General features: G+C 48.1%; 2 protein-coding genes across 5 annotated transcripts in view; one reads left to right on the top strand and one right to left on the bottom strand.

The window, feature by feature from the left end:
- Positions 1–18860, bottom strand: part of LOC146059465 (phosphatidylinositol N-acetylglucosaminyltransferase subunit P-like) — a 21483-nt gene extending 2623 nt beyond the window's left edge. The window contains exons 1-5 of one of the 2 annotated variants that reach the window (XM_083171715.1): positions 18744–18860; positions 4799–4857; positions 3882–3981; positions 2807–2879; positions 1688–1806 (exon numbers count right to left, since the gene is read on the bottom strand). In XM_083171715.1, coding sequence (XP_083027841.1) covers positions 1688–1806; positions 2807–2879; positions 3882–3963 — 274 coding nt within the window. In that variant the 5' untranslated portion in view covers positions 3964–3981; positions 4799–4857; positions 18744–18860. Of the gene's footprint in view, positions 1–1687; positions 1807–2806; positions 2880–3881; positions 3982–4792; positions 4858–18743 lie in introns of both variants that reach the window. The other variant, XM_083171714.1, reaches the window with a different exon arrangement.
- Positions 18813–22127, top strand: part of TTC3 (tetratricopeptide repeat domain 3) — an 81179-nt gene continuing 77864 nt past the window's right edge. For all 3 annotated transcript variants that reach the window (XM_083171712.1, XM_083171713.1, XM_083171711.1), the window contains exon 1: positions 18813–19025. The gene's annotated coding sequence lies outside the window, so the exon portion shown is untranslated. The remainder of the gene's footprint in view (positions 19026–22127) is intronic.

Raw genomic sequence — 22127 nt, 5'->3', positions numbered from 1 at the left:
CTCATAAAAAGGAGGCTCCAAAATCAAGTAGGTGCTCCTTCTATTATGAAGCCTGTGGTTTGGTCAACGTGCACACTAGGGCCACATATAGGATATTTATGAAAACAAAAGAATTGGGGGAATCAATTTTTAGTCACATTTCTCTAGTAAAATGTACTGTGTTCCTTAGAAAAATGTATTAAAATTGCAAATCTGCAAAAAAAATGAAATTTTGAAATTTCACCTACACTTTGTTTTAATTCCTGTGAAACACCTAAAGGGTTAACAAACTTCCAAAATGCTGTTTTGAATACTGTGAGGGGTGCAGTTTTTGAAATGGCATCATTTATGGGGGTGTCTCACATACAAGTCCCTCAAAGTCACATCAGAACTGAACTGGTCCCTAAAAAAATCAGTGTTTGAAATTTTCTTGAAAATTTGAGAATTTGCTATTCATATTGTAAGCCTCCTAGTGTCCAAAAAAATTAAAAGGAAGTTGAAATAATGATGGAAACATAAAGTAGACATATGGTCTATGTTAGTTATTAACTATTTTGAGTGGTATGATTATTTGTCTCACAAGCAGAAAATTTAACATTTTGAAAATCGCTAAATTTTCCATTTTTTCACGACATTTTGGTATTTTTCACAAAAAAACACAGACTGTATCGACCCAAATTTACCACTAATTTGAAGTACAATGTGTCACGAAAAAACAATCTCAAAATCACTGGGATAAGTAAAAGCAAAAAAAAGTTATCCCCACTTAAGTGATACATGTCCGATTTGAAAAAAATGGCTCTGTCAGGAACGCAAAAACTAGCTCTGTCAGGAAGGGGTTAAGAGACATACAATCCGATGCGTTAAAATCATGTGAGTAGGGCTTACATCGCACTAGTGTAAAAGGTGCCCACACACTAGAAAGATCTGCGTTCATAAGATGTGCGCATAAATTAGCCTTGATATCTTTTGCCCGTCCTGGACAAAAGATTTCAGGCAAGCGCACATCTTTACCAAAGATTTTTCTTAAGATCCCGTGTGCGTTCCTATGGATCTTTCGTTAAATCTTCTGATCTTTCGTGCAGCACGTAAGATCAGACGATTTAGCAAAAGATCCACGGGAGCGCGCATCGGACCGAAATCGGCCGATTTTCGATAAACATCGGACGATTTATCGGAAATCGGCCAAAAAATCGTTCTAGGGGCTTAAGACTACTTATAACACAAAAATACTATTTCTAAATTTTATTTTAGTCATGATGAGGAACATTTAATAAAGTGTCAAACCCTCCATGGAAAGACAGGAACATTTATGGGAACACACTTGTTGGCGTGAATACATTACAGCACCTTTTACTTTGCACCAGTATGAAACCTTGCACCGCTATTGCAATCTAACTGTGATCTCATTGCAGAAGGCAGACGCACTGCTCCGGGTCACAGTGTCTGAGTGTCACGTCACACAGCTGTCCCGTTAATGGTTATGATACACCTGCGTTGCCTTGGCCGCACCTGTCGCTGTCACTTAAACTGCGATGGCATCCATTAGGGTGGAGATCGCACTTCGACACTCGTACACTGTGGTGGACGCTGAGCATGCGCAGTGCGAAAATTGCCTATGTGCGATATTCGTACTTCTGCGTTCAAAACTCAATTAGCGCCAATATACAAGTTGCTATTTGTGACACTATGTAAGGAGTAAAATTACCTGTGACCGTGTGTATGGAATCCAGGGGCGCTGTGCTCATCATGTTTATACCGAATAGGAAGATATAGGCAATGCCTAACATGACCAGAAGGTATACAGGGATGGCCACAGCCCAGTACCTAGGAAACACATAGGAAATTATCAGGAGACAAGACCACTCCAAGCCTGGCTGCCTGGTATCTGACTCTTCTGAATTATCTGCTCTTGCTAAACCAGGCGTAAGCAACTTGTCTCCAGCTGCTGTGAAACTACAAATCCCAGCATGCATTGCAACAGTTTTAGTATTCCCTAATAGCAAAACTGTGGCAAGGCATGTTGGGACTTGTAGTTTCACAACAGGTTACCCATGCCTGTGCTAAATAAAAGGTGGCCATACACTACTGCGACTTCTCGCAGCAATGTATGGCCGGCCGCACAGCGGGTCCCACCTCCGACTCCGATACGTGCATCGGATTGGCCACAACCCAATTTATCTGCGAATAACAGCCAAATGGGACTAGTGTATGGCCACCTAGTGTAAGGCATGTCTTGACTGATGTACTTGATCTGTATTACAACTATAATAATAATTCCATAGATCCAGATTTACATGATACTACTCAAGTAACTTCTCCCCCCTCCATTATAACGTGTGTGGTATGGAAGACCTACAGCAAATATATAGACAATTATTAGGTCGACCACGTATGGTGGACATGCACTCGGCCGACATTGTCAAAAGGTTGACATGGAAAATGTAGACAGTGGAAAGGGTGGATAGGTACAAAAAGTTGACGGAGTCAGAAGGTCTACACAATTTCGAATTAAACACCTTGGGCCAGATTCTTTAAGCTTCAAAAGTGATAAAATGGAGAGTGATAAACAGCCAGCCAATCACCTCCTACCTGCCATGTCACAGACTGTATTTGAAAAATGTCAGACAGGAGCTGATTGGCTGGCTGTTTATCACTCTCCATTTGATCACTTTTGAAGTTTAGAGAATCTGGCCCATTGTCTATTGGCCTTTTAAACATGTTGACTTACTGCATGTTGAACACACACACACACACACACACATATACTGTATTGTCTGCCTCATAACTACATACATACATACATACATACGTGTACAGTACTTACTTCTGGGGCCAGTAAGTCAGTCCTAACGAATGTAACCACGACTCAGGAATGAAAGCCCACGTCAGATATAGGACTGGAAGACAACAAGAGAGAGGCATGAAGGACACAAGTAGCCCTGGACCAGTCATAGGACATAGGAGACTAGAGCCATGAATTGGGCCCACCAAGATATTAGTCCCTCTGGTATTTCCCACAATGGGGGAGATGTGTCAGCGGCTTTGACCATATAATGACCAGCAACAGAAACGCAGAACCAGCCTGGGTTACATTTATTCCTATTCCCATTGTAAAGCTATCGGTCCAAGATGCCAATCACAACCCTTGAAACAAAAATATGTCAGAGTTCGTTCAGCATCACATTCCACCCCATGTTCCTCTAACTCTCCTATCCTCTTAGGCTGTGGGGTCAAGCGGTTCCTAGCCAGTGCCGCTGTGGCTGCAAAGAACACGCTTCTCACCTACTGAGATTTTTTCTATCTGGGTTCCCTATGTTCAGACCTTGCTTTCCCAGACCAAGATGAGTCTCAAAAGCGGCTATGCAGCAGACTTCTTGGTATAATGTGGAGATAACCGATAACTCCTCAGCACACGGGCAAACTCCCTCCCGATCCAACTCTCCTGCTCACTCCCAGGAAGAGAGGGCTGGGGGGGCGGCGGTTGGGGAACACCGAGTATTATATGGGCATCCACATAAAACCGGTGAGCATTCCCCTGCGAACACAGGCGTGGGGATGCCAGCTCCCAATTCGGTGGATAGTGGGCATCTGAAAGCAAGTACGGACTTCCAGAGCGATGGGGCGGGTGTTCAGCAAGGCGGCATTATCTTCGGTATCACTTTAGTTGCTCTTCAGTAACTGCGCTTGGTTGGATAAAACCAATCGGAAGAGCAAAGTGTAAGAGTGTAATATAAGTTAATCGATGACAGTTTGTATAGACCGCCCCCCCCCCCCCCCCCCCGTAATGTTTCCCTCTTGCGTCTGATTGCAGCGTGCAGAGATGACGCAGCCTGAATGACATTCCGGATCCCATAGCCCCGATTGGGCATTGGTATAGTTCTCATGTCACCAATACTCACTAAATCCACACTGAGACGCCACGTAGAGGACAAATCCATATATGGCTCTCTCTGGCAGCGGGGACGGGGAGTTCTCTACCATCCTGTGACCTCAGACAGCCTGGTATGGAACAGAAGAAGATGTGTCATGGCTCACGGCTGAGAACACAAGTAGCACATATTCTATAACCTATTGCAGTGGTTTCCAAATGCGGTCCTCGTGGCAATCTAATACCCTTTTGCCACTAGCACGGGGGTGTTTTTTTGCTAGTGGCAACGCAAAATCCCGGGTTGATTGACCCGGAACTCCAACCCTGGTAACTACCAGGGTTGGACCTGGGCCGCTTGTGTAAACAGGTCGACGCGACCTGGGTCCCATTCGCTGCACTGTAAAGGTGCCGCTGGGAGATGCTGTCATCACCCAGCACCGCCTCCTGATGACATCACACGCCCAGCTTTATGCCTGGTCGGACGGTTAATGTGAAAGTGCTTGCAAGCCTGGTACAAAATGCTGGGTGTGACCCGGCTTGCTAGTGTAAAAGGAGTATGACAGTCCAGGTTTTAAGAATATCCATGCTAGTGCAGAGATGGTATAATCACTAAGGTATTAATAAAGCGGTGGCATCATATACCCGAATGACACCCGATGCAGGGTAAGGCTTGCTGGGAGGGGCGTGGCTTTGTGGGCTGGACCACCAAATCCAACACTCCAAGGGTCTTGGAGATGTGGGCTGCTCCGGCTGAAGTGGCGGCTTCTTCACATTGACAGGAGCCTGATGCTGCACATTCATCTCTGCACTAGATAAACAATGAGCTTGTAGGTGAGGTCTTTGGGGGAGAGTTACCGAAGCTTGGAGAGAGATGAAGTGGCGATAGATAGGGACAAGAAGGACTTGTTTATGGGTAAAAAGAAGCCAAAAATGTCCACTTACACAGACCTGAGTGAGCCCCGGCCAGGGAATGTGCTGTCATACAGTAGCAGCAGACGGATCCTCTCCTAGGAATAAAGCACAGATTTAGAACACGTGCCGTCCTAATACACATCAATATGGTTGTAAACATTTTTAGCATGTTGACACTAGAATTTCTGTCTGTAATGAAAAACTGTAATGTAACACTGCTGCTAACCCCCTGGGGAAATGTCGACACTGCTGCGGTCATAATTCTGTCAGTGTTGACATTTTGCAGGTGTCAACATTGATGGTGATATTTTTAACCATGTTAATATTTTTATTTTTACAGATCATCACCGTTGACCTGCTGTTGACATTGATAATGCCGACATCTTGTCTTGACAGCATACCCTTACAGAAACATTTTCCATTTACATTTGGGAAAGAGTTTTACACAAACATGATGCCATAAAACAAGCTCATTGGGGGAAGTAATCATGTGATATGTGACAGCCAGCCAATAAAAGCTGTTTTTTAAACAGCCAATCACAGCAATTTGTACAAATTTCCCAACACCCAATCAAATTCCACACACTTGTTGGAAGGCAGACCATGGAACGCAGTGTGTAAGGGACAGACAGGCGAAATTCCCAGGTCTGAGGTGCAGTATGAAGGGGGTCTGATGAGCTGAGAAGCTCTGTGCCCCGCCAAATATCTGGCAAGAAAAACCCGGGATTTTGCAGGGGCGGCAATGAGATTGCAGCATTAGAGCATCCCGCCCACAGCCTCTCCCATGGCAGTTAGAAGCTGACTGGCTGGTAGATATGCACTTCGAAAATGCCCCTACATCGCTCCGTGTGTAGGGCCACAGCGATAGTGATGCACGGCCCGGCGTGCTGCTATCAGCGGGCAATTAAGATCCTGCCTGCTGGATAAATCTAGTCAGATCGCCGGTCAGGACCTCACCTGAGAACACCGGCCCTGACCGATCGCTCAGCACACAGTGCTGATACATCGCTGTGCACAGTCATCCCGTATGTAGGCCCCATTACTATAAAGACCCAGCAGGCTGCACCTGACAGGTCACTACTCGACGGGGGGAATGGATTCGACTATGGGTGGGGCAATAAGGGCGTGAGGAAAGATAACCCTCTTTACAATAAACAACGTGCCATTCCTCTCCTCACCTAGATCCTGCGCGCTTAATAACTGAAGCGTGAGACATCAGGGCGCCATGTGGGGAAACAAGATTCACACGCATGTAGGTCATTAAAACCTATGTGCCGGATATTTTCCATTACAGAGGATAATTCTAATCACATATAAAAGGTGGACTTATTAAGGCGAGAAATCGGGTGTTTTTTTGCTGAAGTCGCGCCTCTTCCCTGTCAGCGGAATGTTTTTTTTTTCTGGGAACCGCAGCAGTAGAAATATTTAATTTAAAATGTGAAGACTTTGTGGGAGGTAGAACTGGAGCCTCAGTGCGCAATTCCAATGCAAATGTGGACTACCGCCGCCACGCGGAACCATCGTCAACAAGTATCACACAGCGACCGCGGCGGGTTTTTCCTAGTAAATTGCAGTGACAACAGACATCATGGCAGAAAATGTCATAATTGCCACACGTTAGTAAACAGAGCTAAGAATCGTTGTGCTAGCCCATTTGCTGGGCTAGTTATTATCGAACGACCGCATAAGCGCATGTTCCTCAGCGCGCATGTGCAAGCCGCCTGCAGGAAGACAGCCTTCGCCATAAAACGCAGGCGTTCCCCAGCCACTGCTCGCTGACATTGCTGCCCAGCGAGCTGGTCTGAATTGGACCCTTTCTGTAAGTATCTTATTAAGAACTTATATCCTGGATACAGAATGCTGAGGACTACCACATGTACATACAGACATTCTAGGGTTAATTTCGTTGGGAGCCAATTAGCCTACCAGTATATTGTTGGATTGTGGGAGGAAACCGGAGTACCCGGAGGAAACCCACGTAAGCACGGGGAGAATATACAAACTCCGCACAGTTAGGTCATGGTGAGGATCGAACCCATGACCTCAGCGCTGTGAGGCTCCCTCACCTCGACTTACAGAAGTGCACAAGGATTTGGACAGTTCACGATTATTTATTTACTAATTATATAGCGCAGAATATTCCATTGCGCTTTACAAAGGAGACGGCGATACAACAAACTGGGTATTTACAGACAGTCAAAGGTAGGAGGGCCCTGCTCGCAAGCTCACAATCTAGTGATTATTCCCATGGGAGTCTGCCAGGGAGGTTACAATATACCGCTAGGCACTAAAATAGAAACCCACAGACACTTTATATAGTATTTGGTTTGCAGTTTGCCTTCCAGTCAAGTGTAACAATATAAACATATTCTTAGATTACCTCAGAGGCAGCGATGGCTGATAACAGCGAGTCTGAGGACAGAGGGAGGGATGTCAGGAAAAGTTCACTGCAGTTAATCAACAACTGAGCTGAGGCGCTAATAGGAGAAAATGGTCACTGTAAGGTCAGCGGTCACAGGGACAGTGGGACCGAGCAGGTGTGTGACAGTGCTGTTATGTAACTCAGTGCTGGATACAGGCTGATGTATCATGGGCTGGCTGGCCGATATATCGTGTGTTATGTACCTCAGTGATGGATACAGGCTGATGTATCATGGGCTGGCTGGCCGATATATCGTGTGTTATGTACCTCAGTGCTGGTTACAGGCTGATGTATCATGGGCTGGCTGGCCGATATATCGTCACAGCGTTGGCAAGTGTGTACAGCAATATGTCTGAACGGCGTCACAGATGGGAGGGCAAATTCAGCTGGCCTAGCTGTATGACAGGGACCGACATACCAAGCAGCTGATCAGCAAGTGTGTATGGGGCCTACAGACGGGGCGATTTCAGACCATTTTGTAAGCGATCTGACTAGACCTCTTAGCGAATGACCCTATATCGCTCCGTGTATAGGGGCCATAGTGATGCTTTGTCCTATGAGCTGCTATCGCTGGGCGATTAAGATCCTGCATGAAGGATAAATCTAGTCCGATCGCCGGGTGTTATCACCAGAGAATACTGGCCCTGACAGATCACTCAGCGCAGCGCTAATGCTGGCCACACATCAGACCAACTTTCCTCCAACCATCCAACTAGTTGGTTGTTTGGACTGAAAATCTGGTACTGTATGGGGGCAAATGCCAATAAGCAATCTGCTCACAAACTCAGGAGAATGGACAAGAACATTCAGTGAAATTGTTTAAATCAAACAGGTCCAACTCCAGTACATTGTCTGAGTGACAGTTGTTGACCAGTTTCTGATTTAGGAAACAAATGACTTCATTACAAATAATATTTGCTCCCATCCAGTACCAGTTTTTTATTCCAACCAACTAGTTGGATGGTTGGAGGAAAGTTGGTCTGATGTGTTGCCAGCATAACACATCAATGTGCAGCACTGTGCGCAGAGGGGTTGGGATCGTTTACTCGGCCATAACTAGGTCGACACCACTAGGTCGACATGGATCTAGGTCAACGTGACATTAGGTCGACATGGGCTAGGTCGACATGGGGTTTTTCACTGTTTTTTTTACCCGAATGTCGAGACAGTCGATATGGACACAGTTTGAAGTGCACCGCATTCCCTCGCAATGCGTCGGTCACACTATTTTTTTCTCCCACTACGCCCTAGTGGATGGTAGGGCATGAAATACCTCCTGTCGGCACAAAAAACAGTGAAAAACCCAAATTCGACCTTTCGACTGTCGATCTAATGCAGGGTTGCCTACCCTCCCGGAATGGCCGGGAGGGTCCCGAAAATCGGGCCACCCTCCCGGATTCTGGGGGACCCCCGCTCCCCCCTAATTGCAGCTTCCCCCACCCCGGCCGCAGTGTTTAAATGACCTTTTCTGATGATCTCCGGAGAGGGGGCGGGGCCAAAGTGTCATCATCGCGTCGTTTAGCCACGCCCCCTCCGTAAAGATCGTCAAATTGAGGCACCTTCCTTCATGGGGGCGGGGCTTAATGAGGTCACATTTAAGCCCCGCCCCCGAACTCCTGCTGAAAGTCTCCTCTCCGGGCTTCCCCCGGAGAGGAGCTTTCTAAAGTCGGCAACCCTGAACTAATGTCATGTCGACCTAGACCCATGTCGACCCAATGCTTGTCGACCTAGTTACTGTAGACCTAATGACCGTATCCTGTTGAGAGTAATCTACATTGCTCAGCAGTGTCACCCTGTCTGTAGGCTGCCTCCCCCCCCCCTGAAGATTTCCATGCATGCTCCCACACAAACACGCCGTTTACCTAATCGACCGCACACCGCAAACCCCCCCCCCTATCGATCGTCTGAAAGCCCGAACACCCAAACCCCCGGGAACCCGAGTGCACGAACATGCCGATCACCCGAATCCATGAGCGACCGAACTCGCTTGATTAGCCGAGTGTGTGAATACGCACGAACACACCCAAACACCTGATTCCCGGAGGGCATGAACGCGGCCAAATGCACCCAAACAATTAAATTCCTGAGTGCCTGAACTCGCCCGAGTGTGTGAATGTGCCAGAACGCCCGAAACGCAAACACATCCGAGTCTGATGAATATTAGGCGGCCCATATGGGGCCCTAATAAGAAATGGGATCGTTTTTTTTTTAAACCATCATTTCCTGTTAATATTTAAAAATAAAACATGCGCGATCCACAGGATTCTAAAGGCATTTTCATCACTACACCAAGCGGATGGATACTGCGGCCTTTTATACCTCATCTGATTGGACACCTGTGAGGTATTTATAGCCTGACTCGTGCTCTGGTATAATAGATGTACCTGCCTTATCATTAGCAGCTGAACTCTGTCCAACCTCTGTCACGTTCACCTGAAGGAATGTGCTGTGTGAGGGAGCGAGGCCTGATGCACCACTGTCCCTTGCGGCTGCTGATAGCAGGTCTGCAGGCCATGGTGAGAACATGAGTGTTTGTTTCTGTCCCCTGAGTGGACATCAGTATCTCACCACCTCCTGTAGTTTAGATAGGGCTGCGGTGACCTACCCCTGAACCGGTCAGCCCCATTGGCCTAGATGTCATGTGCATGCACCCCCGGGCCGGATAACTGACCTGTAACTGTAGGTGGAGGGAGGACTCTGCAGCAGCTCAGGCGCCGACAGGTCGACACAGGTTTAAGGCCGACATGGACATTGTTGACACAGGTTTTTTTTTGGTGTGCATGTCGATATGGACACCGTATAAGTGTACCGCTGCGCTCGCCATGCTTCAGGCACACGAAGTAATAAAGTATGAACCAAGTCTGTCCAAGCCAAAAACACATGAAAAACATGTGTCAACCATGCCCATGTCGAACTTAAGCTTGTGTCAACCTTCTGTCATTGTCGACCATTTTTAGGTGTCGACCTAGGGACTGGATACCAGCCAGGAGTCGCATGCGCAGAGTGGCGCCCTGTAGTGCACCCAGGGGGGGTTTCCGAGTACCCAGAACCCCCCCCCCCCTGATGAAGCAAATAAAATGTTTTGCTGCTCGAGCTTTGCGGCCATAGCTCCGCCCACTTTCCGTATTAGGCTCCACCCACTCACAGCATTTTGCCGCGAATCGCAGGGCTGTATAATGATGGGAGAGTTGAGGCACAGGAAGGAGCACCTTTTAAGACAGACTAGCGTAGAATAAAATTTTGAACTGTAAAACATATGGGTGTATGGTTTATTTCTATTTAATGAAACAAATGCACCGTCACCAGGAGCAAGTAAAGCACCGAAACGTTTAAGTCTGTATAGTCACAAAATAAATAAATAAATATATATTATTTATTCCATCTGGAAACCCCCCTTTACAAATCATGTGTTTGCCCCTGATGCCGGCAGCCGCACTGCATGCTGGGTGGAATCAATATCAGATCCCTCACCCTGCGCTGCAGGGAAACACCCATAGGCTTCTATGGGGGAACGCTAGCGGGTGCCGGACGGCTCCCTGACAGTCGGGATTCCGACAGTCAGTACTCCGACGTCGGAATCCCGACTGCTCCTTCGTGGGGGTCCACGACCCCCACAGGAGGGAGAATAAAATAGGTGGCGAGCGCAAGGGGCTTCATTGCGCTCCCCATGCTGTGCAATCGGGATTCCGACGTCTGACTAATGACTGTCGGAATCCCGACTGTCGGAGTATTATACCACACCCACGCCAGCTATACCCTCTGCAACAGAACAAAGCCCTACCGGAGGGGCTATAGTGCATTTGGAAGTGGGGTAAAACCCCCAAAACTGGGTTTTTACTGCATTCCTTCTTTAGTACATCCCAACCATTGTCACTTATTTTCCTCGTGAAGCCGGACTTCAGGGGAAGATGCATCAAAATTTCTTAAGGGACGAGTGGAAGCGTTGCCTTTAGCAACCCATCAAATTCTAGCTACCATTTTGTAGTAGGCACTAAATAAAAGTTCACTATAATTTGGCTGGTTGCTATTGGAAACATCTCCACTCATACTCCTAATAGGTTAATTGGTTTATGACACACACAAAAAAACACCCCACAAATCTGTGTGTTTGCGTACACAAATGGGAAGGAATATTAATGGGACCCACATCCATATAGATTGTAAACTCCACTGTGTAAAGCTCTGCGGATTAGGTGTGCGCTATATAATGAACTTAATAAAGAACAATATAAAAGGTGAGGCAGCCATTTTGTCAAGGTCATCACCTTGTGACTTGCTGAAGCTCGGGAGGCCTTATTATCTCACAGAGGTCACAGGCGTTTGAACTGCTAACCTCTCGTCACTGACAGACAACTGGGAGACATATTTTCCCAAGCTCAGGGGTCAATCAAGTGGAGGGAGCATGGCTGCAGGACAAATGATGTGGATTCCTAATATTTCACAGTGACACTAGCTGAGGGGAAGGGATTATCATCTCACTGCTGCCTGACCTGCAGACATCACTCATCCAGCTGCACCCGCAGATAACATCACTCAGGGTCACCTAATGGCCCTATATAAGCCCCTCACCCTTCTCACTTTTACCTCAGACAAGGACAGACGGCAGCACAATGCTACAATAGGAACTGACTGGAGATTTTACCTCAGAGTAAATCTGCCACTTACGTTGGGGACACATTATAGGATATCGTCCAGGAACGATAACGTTAAAAAATTTTCCTTGAACCGCCTGAAACTCCTGGACAAACGATATAGCGCATACACACTGAACAATATCATTAGCGATACCGTTCCGCGGTCACATCCAGGAGCATGCTGTCGCTGACGAGAAAGTCAGGATTTGACGGCACGTACAGATGAAACGGGATATGGTCATTAGGTCAACCCTGTTTAGGTCGACATGCATTGGGTTGACTACTGAAGGTCGACGGGGCTTAGGTTGGCACTAGGGATGCCAATCCCGGGCCATTTTTTCAATCCCGGGATTCGGGATTGAAAAATGCTCAATCCCGGGAATCCCGGGATTGATTTATTGGTGAAAAAGCAGGTAGCAGCAGGGCTCTTTAGCTGCACTGCATCTTTCTCCTTAGCTCTACCCCCTGTCCCTCAGTCCTTATATACTCTTTCTCTCCTCCACGGTCCTTTTATCTCTCTCTCCCCTCTCAGTCCTCTCTCTATATCTGTCTCCCGCCTACCAACCTCTCTATGGGCGGGATTCTCTAAAATCTGCAGCCCTCTTCGCCAGCCACCGCATTTCTATTGACTGCATATTCTCTAAAATATGCGGTCATTAACGCAAGGGACAGCTCTTGCGGTAAGAGCTGTCCCTTGCGATGCGGCGCCGTTGCTGGACTTCCGGGTCTATGACCCGGGAGTCCGTCTGCGCATGCTCAGACTGACGCGCCGGCCGCAGGGCATGCTGGGAGGGATCCGTGACGGATCCCTCACACACCGCTGTGGTAAGAAGCCCATAGGCTTCTGCAGGGAACCGCCAGCTTTTGCTGGCGATTCCTTCCGCAGCGGTGACACTGCGGAGGGAGGTTAGAGAATACAGAAATGCGGTAAAAACCCCGATAACTGGGTTTTTACCGCATTTCTGTAATAGAGAATCTCGCCCTATATCTGTCTCCTCTCTCCCTCCTCCCGCCTACCAACCTCTCTGTGTGCTTGGTGGCACGTGTCTAGGTGCTGGCTGGAGACCCGGCATGGCGATCAGCGGGGAACGTGCGGATGGCTGTTACCTAGCCAGTTGTCTTGTGCTGGCTTCTTCCTGGCTGGAGAGACTTGGTGCGTCACGCAGGAGACCTAGCTGGTAGATGCGGCTGTCGGGTTGCGTAGAGTGACCTCTGATGTCACGCTGCGCACAAAGGGCAGCCGGGCAATGTCTGCAGGAGACCCAGCAGGTGGACACGTATGTTGGGCTGCGCAGCGTGACCTCTGAGGTCACGCTGCGCACAGAAGAGGGGCAGCCGGGCAACGTCTGCTACTCAGCACTGCCCGGCATTTAAAGAAAAACAAACCCACATTTCTGAAAAAGACTGTGCGGTAAGCAATCCCGAAATCCCGGGATTGGATGAGCCAATCCCGGGATTGAAATCCCGGTGATTTTAGGCCAAAATCCCGGGATCCCGACGATCCCGATCCCGGTATTGGCCTCCCTAGTTGGCACCTGAAATAGGTCAACATGGCTAAGGTTGACAGGTTTGGAAAGTCGACAGTCAAAAGGAGTTTTTCAAGTTTTTTTTAGCCGACATGCGCTGACAGGTGGTATTTCATACCCTACGGCTGTGTACACACGGGGGCGATTATATCATCATGGAGCATATAATATCATGGGCAATATGGTCGCTGAGCGACCATACTGCCCGCGATGGGAGTGTGCACCGGCGATATATCGCCGTGTGCGGGCTCCCGTTTTCTCCCCCGTAGTGATCGCTGGTCGCAGGAACATGCTGCTGTGACCAGCTGATTACCACTGCCGGGCCCCCCCGGCAGTTTCTTTTTCATCAGCGACCATCTCTGGTCGCTGATGCAAACGGGACACAGAGCGATATACCGCTCATCGTGAGCGATATATCCCCCATGTGTACAGGGCTTACCATCCACTACGGTAGGGTGGGAGAATATAATAGTGTGCTGAGTGCAGCGAGTACACTTAGTGTCCAGTGTCAGTGACCATCAAATGATGTTTATGTACATCGTCCATTCGCAGCAAGTGCAAACGTATGCGCCTTGCGAATGGTGGGCAGGCGTACCACCATTCACAAGGCGGGATCTGGTTCACTCGCATCCGAGCGGATCATCCAGAAGAAGATCTCTTAGAAAATGCCCCTACATCGCTCCGTGTGCAGGGGCCGTAGCGCTAGTTATGCGCGGCCCAGCGCGTTGCTATTTCCCGGCAATTAATATCCGGCATGCAGGAGAAATCTAGCAAGATCGCCGGTCATGGCCAGTGTTCTCTTCAGAGAACACTGACTCCGACAGATTTTGAGTGATCTACATTGCGCCAGATCCGTGTCGCCCCGTGTGTAGGCCCCTTTAGTCGCACACAGATGTACAAAGCTCACACAACCCACTGACCAGTGTATGAGAGCAATGCGGGATGCACCGGAAGGTCGACTGAGGTGTGTAGTTCGTGAACAGCTGGAGAGATGCTTATTGCCCACCCCTGCACTAGAGCATGGAGGGAAAAGAGAATAGTGTGCCCGAAGCTTTGTGAGCGGTGCGAGGGTCTATAGTACGCTTAGAAGTCTAGATCTAGACAGCTAAAAATAAAAAAAATGCAAGTCGATCTTCTGCATTGTCTACCTTCCGCCGGTCAACCTAAGGACCCTGTCAACATTCCGGTGTCGACCTTTCTTGGGTAGACCGAATGACACATACACAGCAATGACACTTCACGGAAGGTAAAGGGGAGTGCCAGAAAAACACAGATGAGCCTGCCATCTCGTCTCACTTCCTGCGGCCTAAGGATACTCAGAAGCCCGATCATCAACTGATCAGCAAGAGACGATGAGTGTTTGTTCTTGGACTAGCAAACTTGCTGGTGGGCCCCTCAATACACATCTAGGCATCTGTGACAATTGCGTAATCTCGCATAGTATCTATAAGGGCTGTGGAGTCGGAGGAAATTTTGCGTACCTGGAGTCGGAGTCGGCAAACAATGCACCGACTCCGAAAATTATAATGAATGACTTCTCTACTGTAAAGGTGGCCATACAAATGCAGATTTATCTTCAGATCTGGCTGGTTGGAACAAAAACATGGTTATGGATGAGAGCAAATGACAGTGGACCATTTTGGAACAAAAGAAGGTCTCGATGGCGCTGAACTCGTATGTCCCTCGAAATATGTGTTTCTCATGATGTAGTATATGAAAAAACGTATTAGAATTTCTAAAGAAATAAATATAAAAAAGAAGGTGTTTGCAGGAAAAACACTTAAGGTGGCCATACACACGCAGATTTATCTTATCTGGTTCAGGTTCTTATCTGCCGTCAAGATAGAGTGGACAGATTAAAAATCCATCGCATCTCTGTGCGAGGCGAACATCTCTATTATTGTACCGCCAGTTGGTTTTAACCATCTCCAACCCCCAAAAGCCTGTAATAGACTTGGTGGAGCTATTGTGTACTTCTAAAAAATGTTGCGAGAAAGGATGTTCTTTAAAACCTCTTTTAATATTTCTAACGTGCTCGGCAAGGCGAACTTTAAGGCTCCTTTTAGTCTTATATAATTTCTCACATGAACATCTGATGGCGTAAACAACGTAATTTGAATTGCACGTAATGAATTGTTAGGCTTAATAATAGAGTGATTTAATTCAATCGCTGTAAACTTTCTGGTGGTTGATGGACATTTTTTGGTTTATTGGGCAAAATATTGACTAGGACTGAATCCTCTAGTAGAAGTTCCCAGTTCCGTTTAAAAACCTGCTCAATTGACCTTTGGTAGGCATTATACTGTGTACTGAAGGCTATGGTATAATTCTGGGTTTCAGGGGCATCACTAATGGGTTTATCTTTCAGCAGCTCCTCTCTTGAGAGGGACCTAGTCTCATCCAGGGCTACTTCCAGTAGTGTGCCATCATAACCTTTATTTAAAAATGTATTTTTAAATTTTTAGGCACTGGCTTCAAAATTGTTGGAACTTGAACAGTTGCGTTTCAGGCGCACAAACTGTCCTTTAGGGACATTAGATACCCATCTCTTCAGGTGGTTGCTGGACGGACAAATATATGAATTAGAATCTGAGGGTTTGTAGTAAATTGTGGTCTCAAGTTTGTTGTTCTCCACAAAGATTCTTAAATCTAAAAAGTTTACCTCAAGTTTGCTGATGTTAAATGTCAGCTGGATGTTGAAACAATTGTTATTTAGATACTCACAAGATTTGTTAAGTTCTGTTTACTGTCCCCTCCATACAAACAATACATCGTCAATATAACGCCACCATTGGACCAGATTTGAACCCCAGCCATGGCCCTGCCACACCATCAGGTTTTCCCATCCAGCCATGAAAATATTCTCATAGCTGGGGGCAAATCTGGTCCCCATGGCTGTACCGACCTCTTGGATGTAGAAACACCCGTTGAAATAGTTATTGAGTAGGATGAACTCGATCCCTTGTATCAATAGGTTTTGTAAATCAGGAGTAATGGTAGTGTTGATCAAGGCTTGTTTGACAGCATGTATGCCGTCTCCATGTCTTATAATGGTATACAAGGACGTGACGTCTGCTGTAATCAGAAAACAGTCATCGTCCCAAATAACATATTTTATCCTATTTAAAACATCCTTAGTATCTTTAAGGTGAGACCTATTTTTGAGCACAATTGGCTGCAGGTGGTGGTCAATAAAATAAGATAAATTCGCAGTGATACTATTCGTGCCAGCGACGATAGGACGTCCTGGGGGATTTATTACATTTTTATGAATTTTAGGCAAGAGATAGAGGAGTACTCCTCTCTTACCAAAAATCCAGCCGTATCACTACTCAAGAGTGCCTGATGCAACATAACCATCAGTGGACCATTTGCTTGGAAATGCTGGAAAACTGACAAACTGTCACTCATCCATAACCATGTTTTTGTTCCAACCAGCCAGATCTGAAGATAAATCTTACTAGGTGTATGGGCACCTTAAGAATAAAGACCAATGCATGCAGTGCCTCACGTAACCGCAAAACGAACACGTTAAGTGACCGTGAAAAAGCATGCTTTTCATGTGCTTCACTATATGGCACAATTCAGAGCACCAATACTTATAAATGTATTCACCCTTGTAGTTTACAACTTATTTCCAACGTTCAATAAGGTTTTCAATACCTCGTTGGTAGAAATCACCTGGTGTAGACTTGAAAAATTCATTCAACCAAGCCTTCCCACCATATGCACAACATCTTTTTATGCAGATGAAGATCTTGTTTCATGCGCGGGGTCGTTTGTTTACCTTGGCTAAGCCATTCCTTACGCTGGTTCATATTGATGTACAGGCACCATTTTTCGTCGCCAGTAACGATTCGGTAAAGAAATCGTTCCTTGTGTCCATGAATTGAACGGTGGCGAACAAGCAAACCAGCGGAGATTGTGGCTCGTTGATTTTTGTTGTCGTCACAAAGCATGCGGAACTCATGCTCCACACTTCTGAACCTTTCCTATTGTTTTTGTTCCCAAAACAACCAAATAATGTGGTTTTTATCTTTGAACTGGTGAAGTTCCTGTTCCTGATGTTTATGCCTACTGCTACTATCCAGCCATTTAATTAATTAATAAAAAAAATTAATAAAACTTTGTTTTCATTGTGTTTTTCCTTTGCTTAAACTGTTCAATACAGTAGACTGTTGGCTTCCCAGCCTCTAGTTTCTGTAGTAATAATATGTATGTTGCCTTTCTTTCCTTCAAGGAATGTATCAAATACATTTGCATATTAATACAGAGGAGTCGGAGTCGAGGAGTCGGCGTCAGAAGTACGAGGAGTCGGAACATTTATCTACTGACTCCACAGCCCTGGTATCTATACACATGTTCCCACTGTGGCGGCACTACAGAACAGTATGGCACTCTCAGGTAACTGCACCTGCCCTTTTTCAGACATCCCTCTTGGTTTTGGCTTATTGTGTATTCAATAAATAAGGACTTAAGTAATCTGTTATATGTTCCATAAGATTGGGTGAAAGTTTTAGACATGCAGGCATAGGGACAGGAGCATTCCCCATGAGCGCGTCGGGGCAGGAGTATTACCCATGAGCGCGTCGGGGCAGGAGCATTTCCCATGAGCACGTCGAGGCAGGAGCGTTCCCCATGAGCGCGTCGGGGCAGGAGAGTTCCCCATGAGCGCGTCGGGGCAGGAGCATTCCTCACGAGCGCGCCGGGGCAGGAGGGTTCCCCACGAGCGCGTCGGGGCAGGAGCGTTCCCCACGAGCGCGTCGGGGCAGGAGCGTTCCCCACGAGCGCGTCGGGGCAGAAGCGTTCCCCACGAGCGCGCCGGGGCAGGAGCGTTCCCCACGAGCGCGTCGGGGCAGGAGGATTCTCCATGAGCGCGTCGGGGCAGGAGCATTTCCCATGAGCGCGTCGGGGCAGGAGCATTCCCCATGAGCGCGTCGGGGCAGGAGCATTCCCCATGAGCGCGTCGGGGCAGGAGCGTTCCCCATGAGCGCGTCGGGGCAGGAGCATTCCCCATGAGCGTGTCGGGACAGGAGCATTCCCCATGAGCGCGTCGGGGAAGGAGCATTCCCCATGAGCGCGTCAGGGCAGGGGTATTCCCCATGAGCACAATACAGAATACAATTGGGTAACAGCATCAAAAAGCCCCACAAACAGCCATGGACTCCCCTATGGGGGCAGCAGAGCAGCTCTCCATACATATCTAATAGTGTGTACACACCTAATAACCCCCACAGAGAAAAGGGTCAGGGTGCAAGGAAAGGGTCACGGCCGTACAGGGAATAGTCACAGGGTCCAGGCAGGAGCTGGCAGACAGTGATAACCACACAGGCAGGAGGCCAGTCACAGGCAGCCAGATCCCAGCAGAGATACCAATGCTACACATCCTGCACACTCACCAGCAACAGCCGCCATGCCTCTTCCTGGATGGAACTGGGTGCTGTTCTCCCTTATCACCACTAGGTGGCGCCGGCCGGCGTGGAACGCATTGCGTCCCAGTAGCTCGTCACCGCTGGGAAAGCGCAGGAGCCGTGTAAGCCCGGCCCATTGCCCTGTGTGTGTGCGGCCCATTCTAGCGTCATCACTTTGCGCTCGCCGCGCACATTACTTGCCCGTCTGGGGGAGCTGCAAGTGTTTACACCAGAGGAAGTGGGACTGTCTGGTGTTGCGCCTTTTTTCAGGTGAGTCTCATGGGAGGCAGGGATGGGCGTGGAGGGGGTTCTGAGGATTGCGGCAATGAGGGTTATGTATCATGGTGTACATGCCTAATATGTTAGGGCAGCAATAGTAGGCTCCGAATACACTATATACAGTCTGATAGTCACTACAACAGCTGTATATCCCATAGGGCTGCTCCTGGGGATGTGGCAATCTCTTCTGTTCTTCTTAGGAAACTTTATATTGTTCTGATGGCCAATAAGGTTGGTTTGTACTATTAAAAAAGCAGCAATACTGTGGGTTCTTGTGGAGCGGCGCTGTGGGGTTCTTGTGGAGTGGTGCTGTGGGGTTCTCGTGGGGCGGCGCTGTGGGGTTCTCGTGGGGCGGCGCTGTGGGGTTCTTGTGGGGCAGCGCTGTGGGGCGGCGCTGTGGGGTTCTCGTGGGGTGGTGCTGTGGGGTTCTCGTGTAGTGGTGCTGTAAGGTTCTCATGGAGCGGCGCTGTGGGGTACTTGTGGGGCGGCGCTGTGGGGTTCTTGTGGAGCGGCACGATGCTGCAGGTCTCAACCTTCCATCCGCAGTTTATAGTTCTAGATATAAAAGAAGTATCACTCTGTAGCCAGGAGAGATATTAGGAATTTACATTGAAACAAAGAAAGTGATGGCAGTTTGGAACCAAATTACCTCTTTAATCTGCCCCTTTTAGGGTGCCGTTATTGGGGTTAAGGGTTTGGTTAGTGTGTTAGGGTCAGAGTTCAGATTGCCTACTAGCAAGGTTCCGGAAATCGGGCAGCACCCTCAGCAAAGAAGAAGTCCCCCAGAGTCTGCTTACACACACACCGTTTGCTACTGTGCACTCACCCCAAGCAGCCCCCACATTTGGAGGATAAGTGGCTGGGGCAATTATGTGATTTGCATCATTGTAGCCAAGTCCCCCACTTTTTTCAGTGCTGGAAATATGGGCATTGTATAGCGGGGCTGTTATATAGCACTCACGTTTCCACACCCTAGACCGCCACACCTATGCCGGTAGTTCCAGCCCCCTGCTGCGCTGACCTTTACTCCAGATGTTTTGGAATATAAGGGCTCTACAGAAAACCAGACCTGGCTGTAGCGATGGAAGGCCCAGGGTGGACTCCTTACACCCCTTATTTTGCTTATACCGTATGTAGGGAATTCTTATTTATGTAACGTCTGTTACTGCACGGCGCTTTTATAAATCTGGAAGAAACCAAAACTTGGTTTTATAAAAAGGGAAGTAGTTATTATGTCGGCATGTCCGTGGCACAATTCTGTGGTAAAGTGTGTTGATTTAAAGTTCTAATTGCCGACAAGGTTGAAGTTCTTTATTGAATATTACAACGGTGTCGGCATTCTCTCACAGGCACGTCGGCTGATGGCAAAACCTGTGCATTCCTTCAAAAATACAAATAAGCAAAGTAACAGGGTTTGCTGGTAATCCATACAGAGATAGTAGTTTAGTACATTGGGCCTGATTCAAAGCTGATCGCTCATGTGAAAAGTTACAGGTGACTGAGTAGATAGCCGCCGCTCAAACGAAAACCCCTCCCCCCGTGTAACATTGTGCATGGATCACTATCCTCCTGCAAAACCATACGCAATTCACAAACCATTGGGGCCGATTCAGACCAGCTCGTAGTGGGCCGAATTGGGGGGGGGGGGGTGTCGTTCAATCGGCATGGGCCGCGTTTGCTAGGCTGCGTATATTTGCAGCAAAAAGGTCTGAATCAGGCCACAAGGTTCAGCCAACAAGGCAAATGGGTCTGTAAAAAAGGGGCATGGAAACTAGGGATGCCAATGTAATTATACCACTCTACTAGTCACCTCCTCTAGGATTTTGAGTACAGTTCTGGGCCCCACATCACATAAAGAACATTATAAAACTGGAGAAAGTCCAGAGAAGGGGAGCTAAGCTAATAATACCCCTTTTACACCTCCACAAAAACCCGGGTCAGCTGCAGTGTAAATGGGTCACACAGTGCCCCTTTACACAGGACTTCTACCCAGGTCCTGACCTTGGTAGAACACAGCTAGGACCTGGGTAGAGGATGGTGTAAACGGGTAAGCCGGGTCATCCAACCCAGCTCCCGTTGTCATGAATGGGGACGGGGGGGCACACACAGCCTCCGCTGCTGTCTGCTACACTCTGCTGACAGCAGCCACGGCAGCGGAGGAGGTGAATGGATGCCTGTGTGCTGCATCCATTCACCTCTCGGACAAGGGCTGGGGGGTGCACGGGGGCTGGGGGCAGCCCAGCAGATTACCTTAGTGCTGGGCTTGCCCCCAGCGCAGCGGTACGGGTCCCAGCGGCGATGATGTCATCTCCAAGCGGCGGCTGGGGGATGCGGCGGTGTAAGAGGGAGCAAATGCCGGGTCGCACCCGGCTTGAAGCGGGGATCAAAAACCCGGGTGCGACCCGGCGTTTTTGGTGTAAAAGGGGTATAAAAGGAATGGGGTATTTATGCTGCGAGGACAGATTAGTCAAATTAGGAATGTTTACACTGGAAAAGAGACGTTGAAGGGCGGACATGCTTAACATGTACAAATCAGGGGGCAATATAACGAACTGTCAGACACCCTCTATACTTTGTGGTTGGAGACTAGGACATGTGGGCATGCACTCAGGCTGGTGGAGAGAAGATTCCCTACCATTAGAAGGAAAGGCTTTTTTACAGTCAGGGCAGTAAATGTATGGAACCCTCTGCCGGTTACTATGTAATGGTTTTTCCAGTCTGTACAAATGTGAACAAGTCTGACCGTACCGGTCATCTGCCACAGAATCCGGCTGATCAAGGCCGGCGGTGATGTCACAGACCCTCCCTGCAAACACTTGGAAGCTCCCGGGTGGCTCATTTTAACCCTTTTGAAGCTTAGTGCATCTGGCCCTATGTATGGGGGGGCTCTGTACTGCTTGTCAACAAGCCCGTATGCAACTCCTATAGAGAGTACAGAGGCAGGAGGGTCTTCGAAGAGCATGGCCGTAAATAGAAGTGTGCGGGAGTGAATGGTGATGTGAGCGGTACGACCTCTTACCCTCTGCCCTTGAATCTAGCTCGCAGTCTGCCTAGAATAGCAGAGATAGGTTTTGGAGGTCAGTCGCACAAGTC

The sequence above is a fragment of the Crinia signifera genome, chromosome 2, assembly GCF_055691185.1.
Source record: "Crinia signifera chromosome 2, ASM5569118v1, whole genome shotgun sequence".
NCBI classification, from domain to species: domain Eukaryota; kingdom Metazoa; phylum Chordata; class Amphibia; order Anura; family Myobatrachidae; genus Crinia; species Crinia signifera.
The sequence above is the reverse complement of the archived record's forward strand: the minus strand, read 5'-3'. Positions and strand labels throughout refer to the sequence as shown.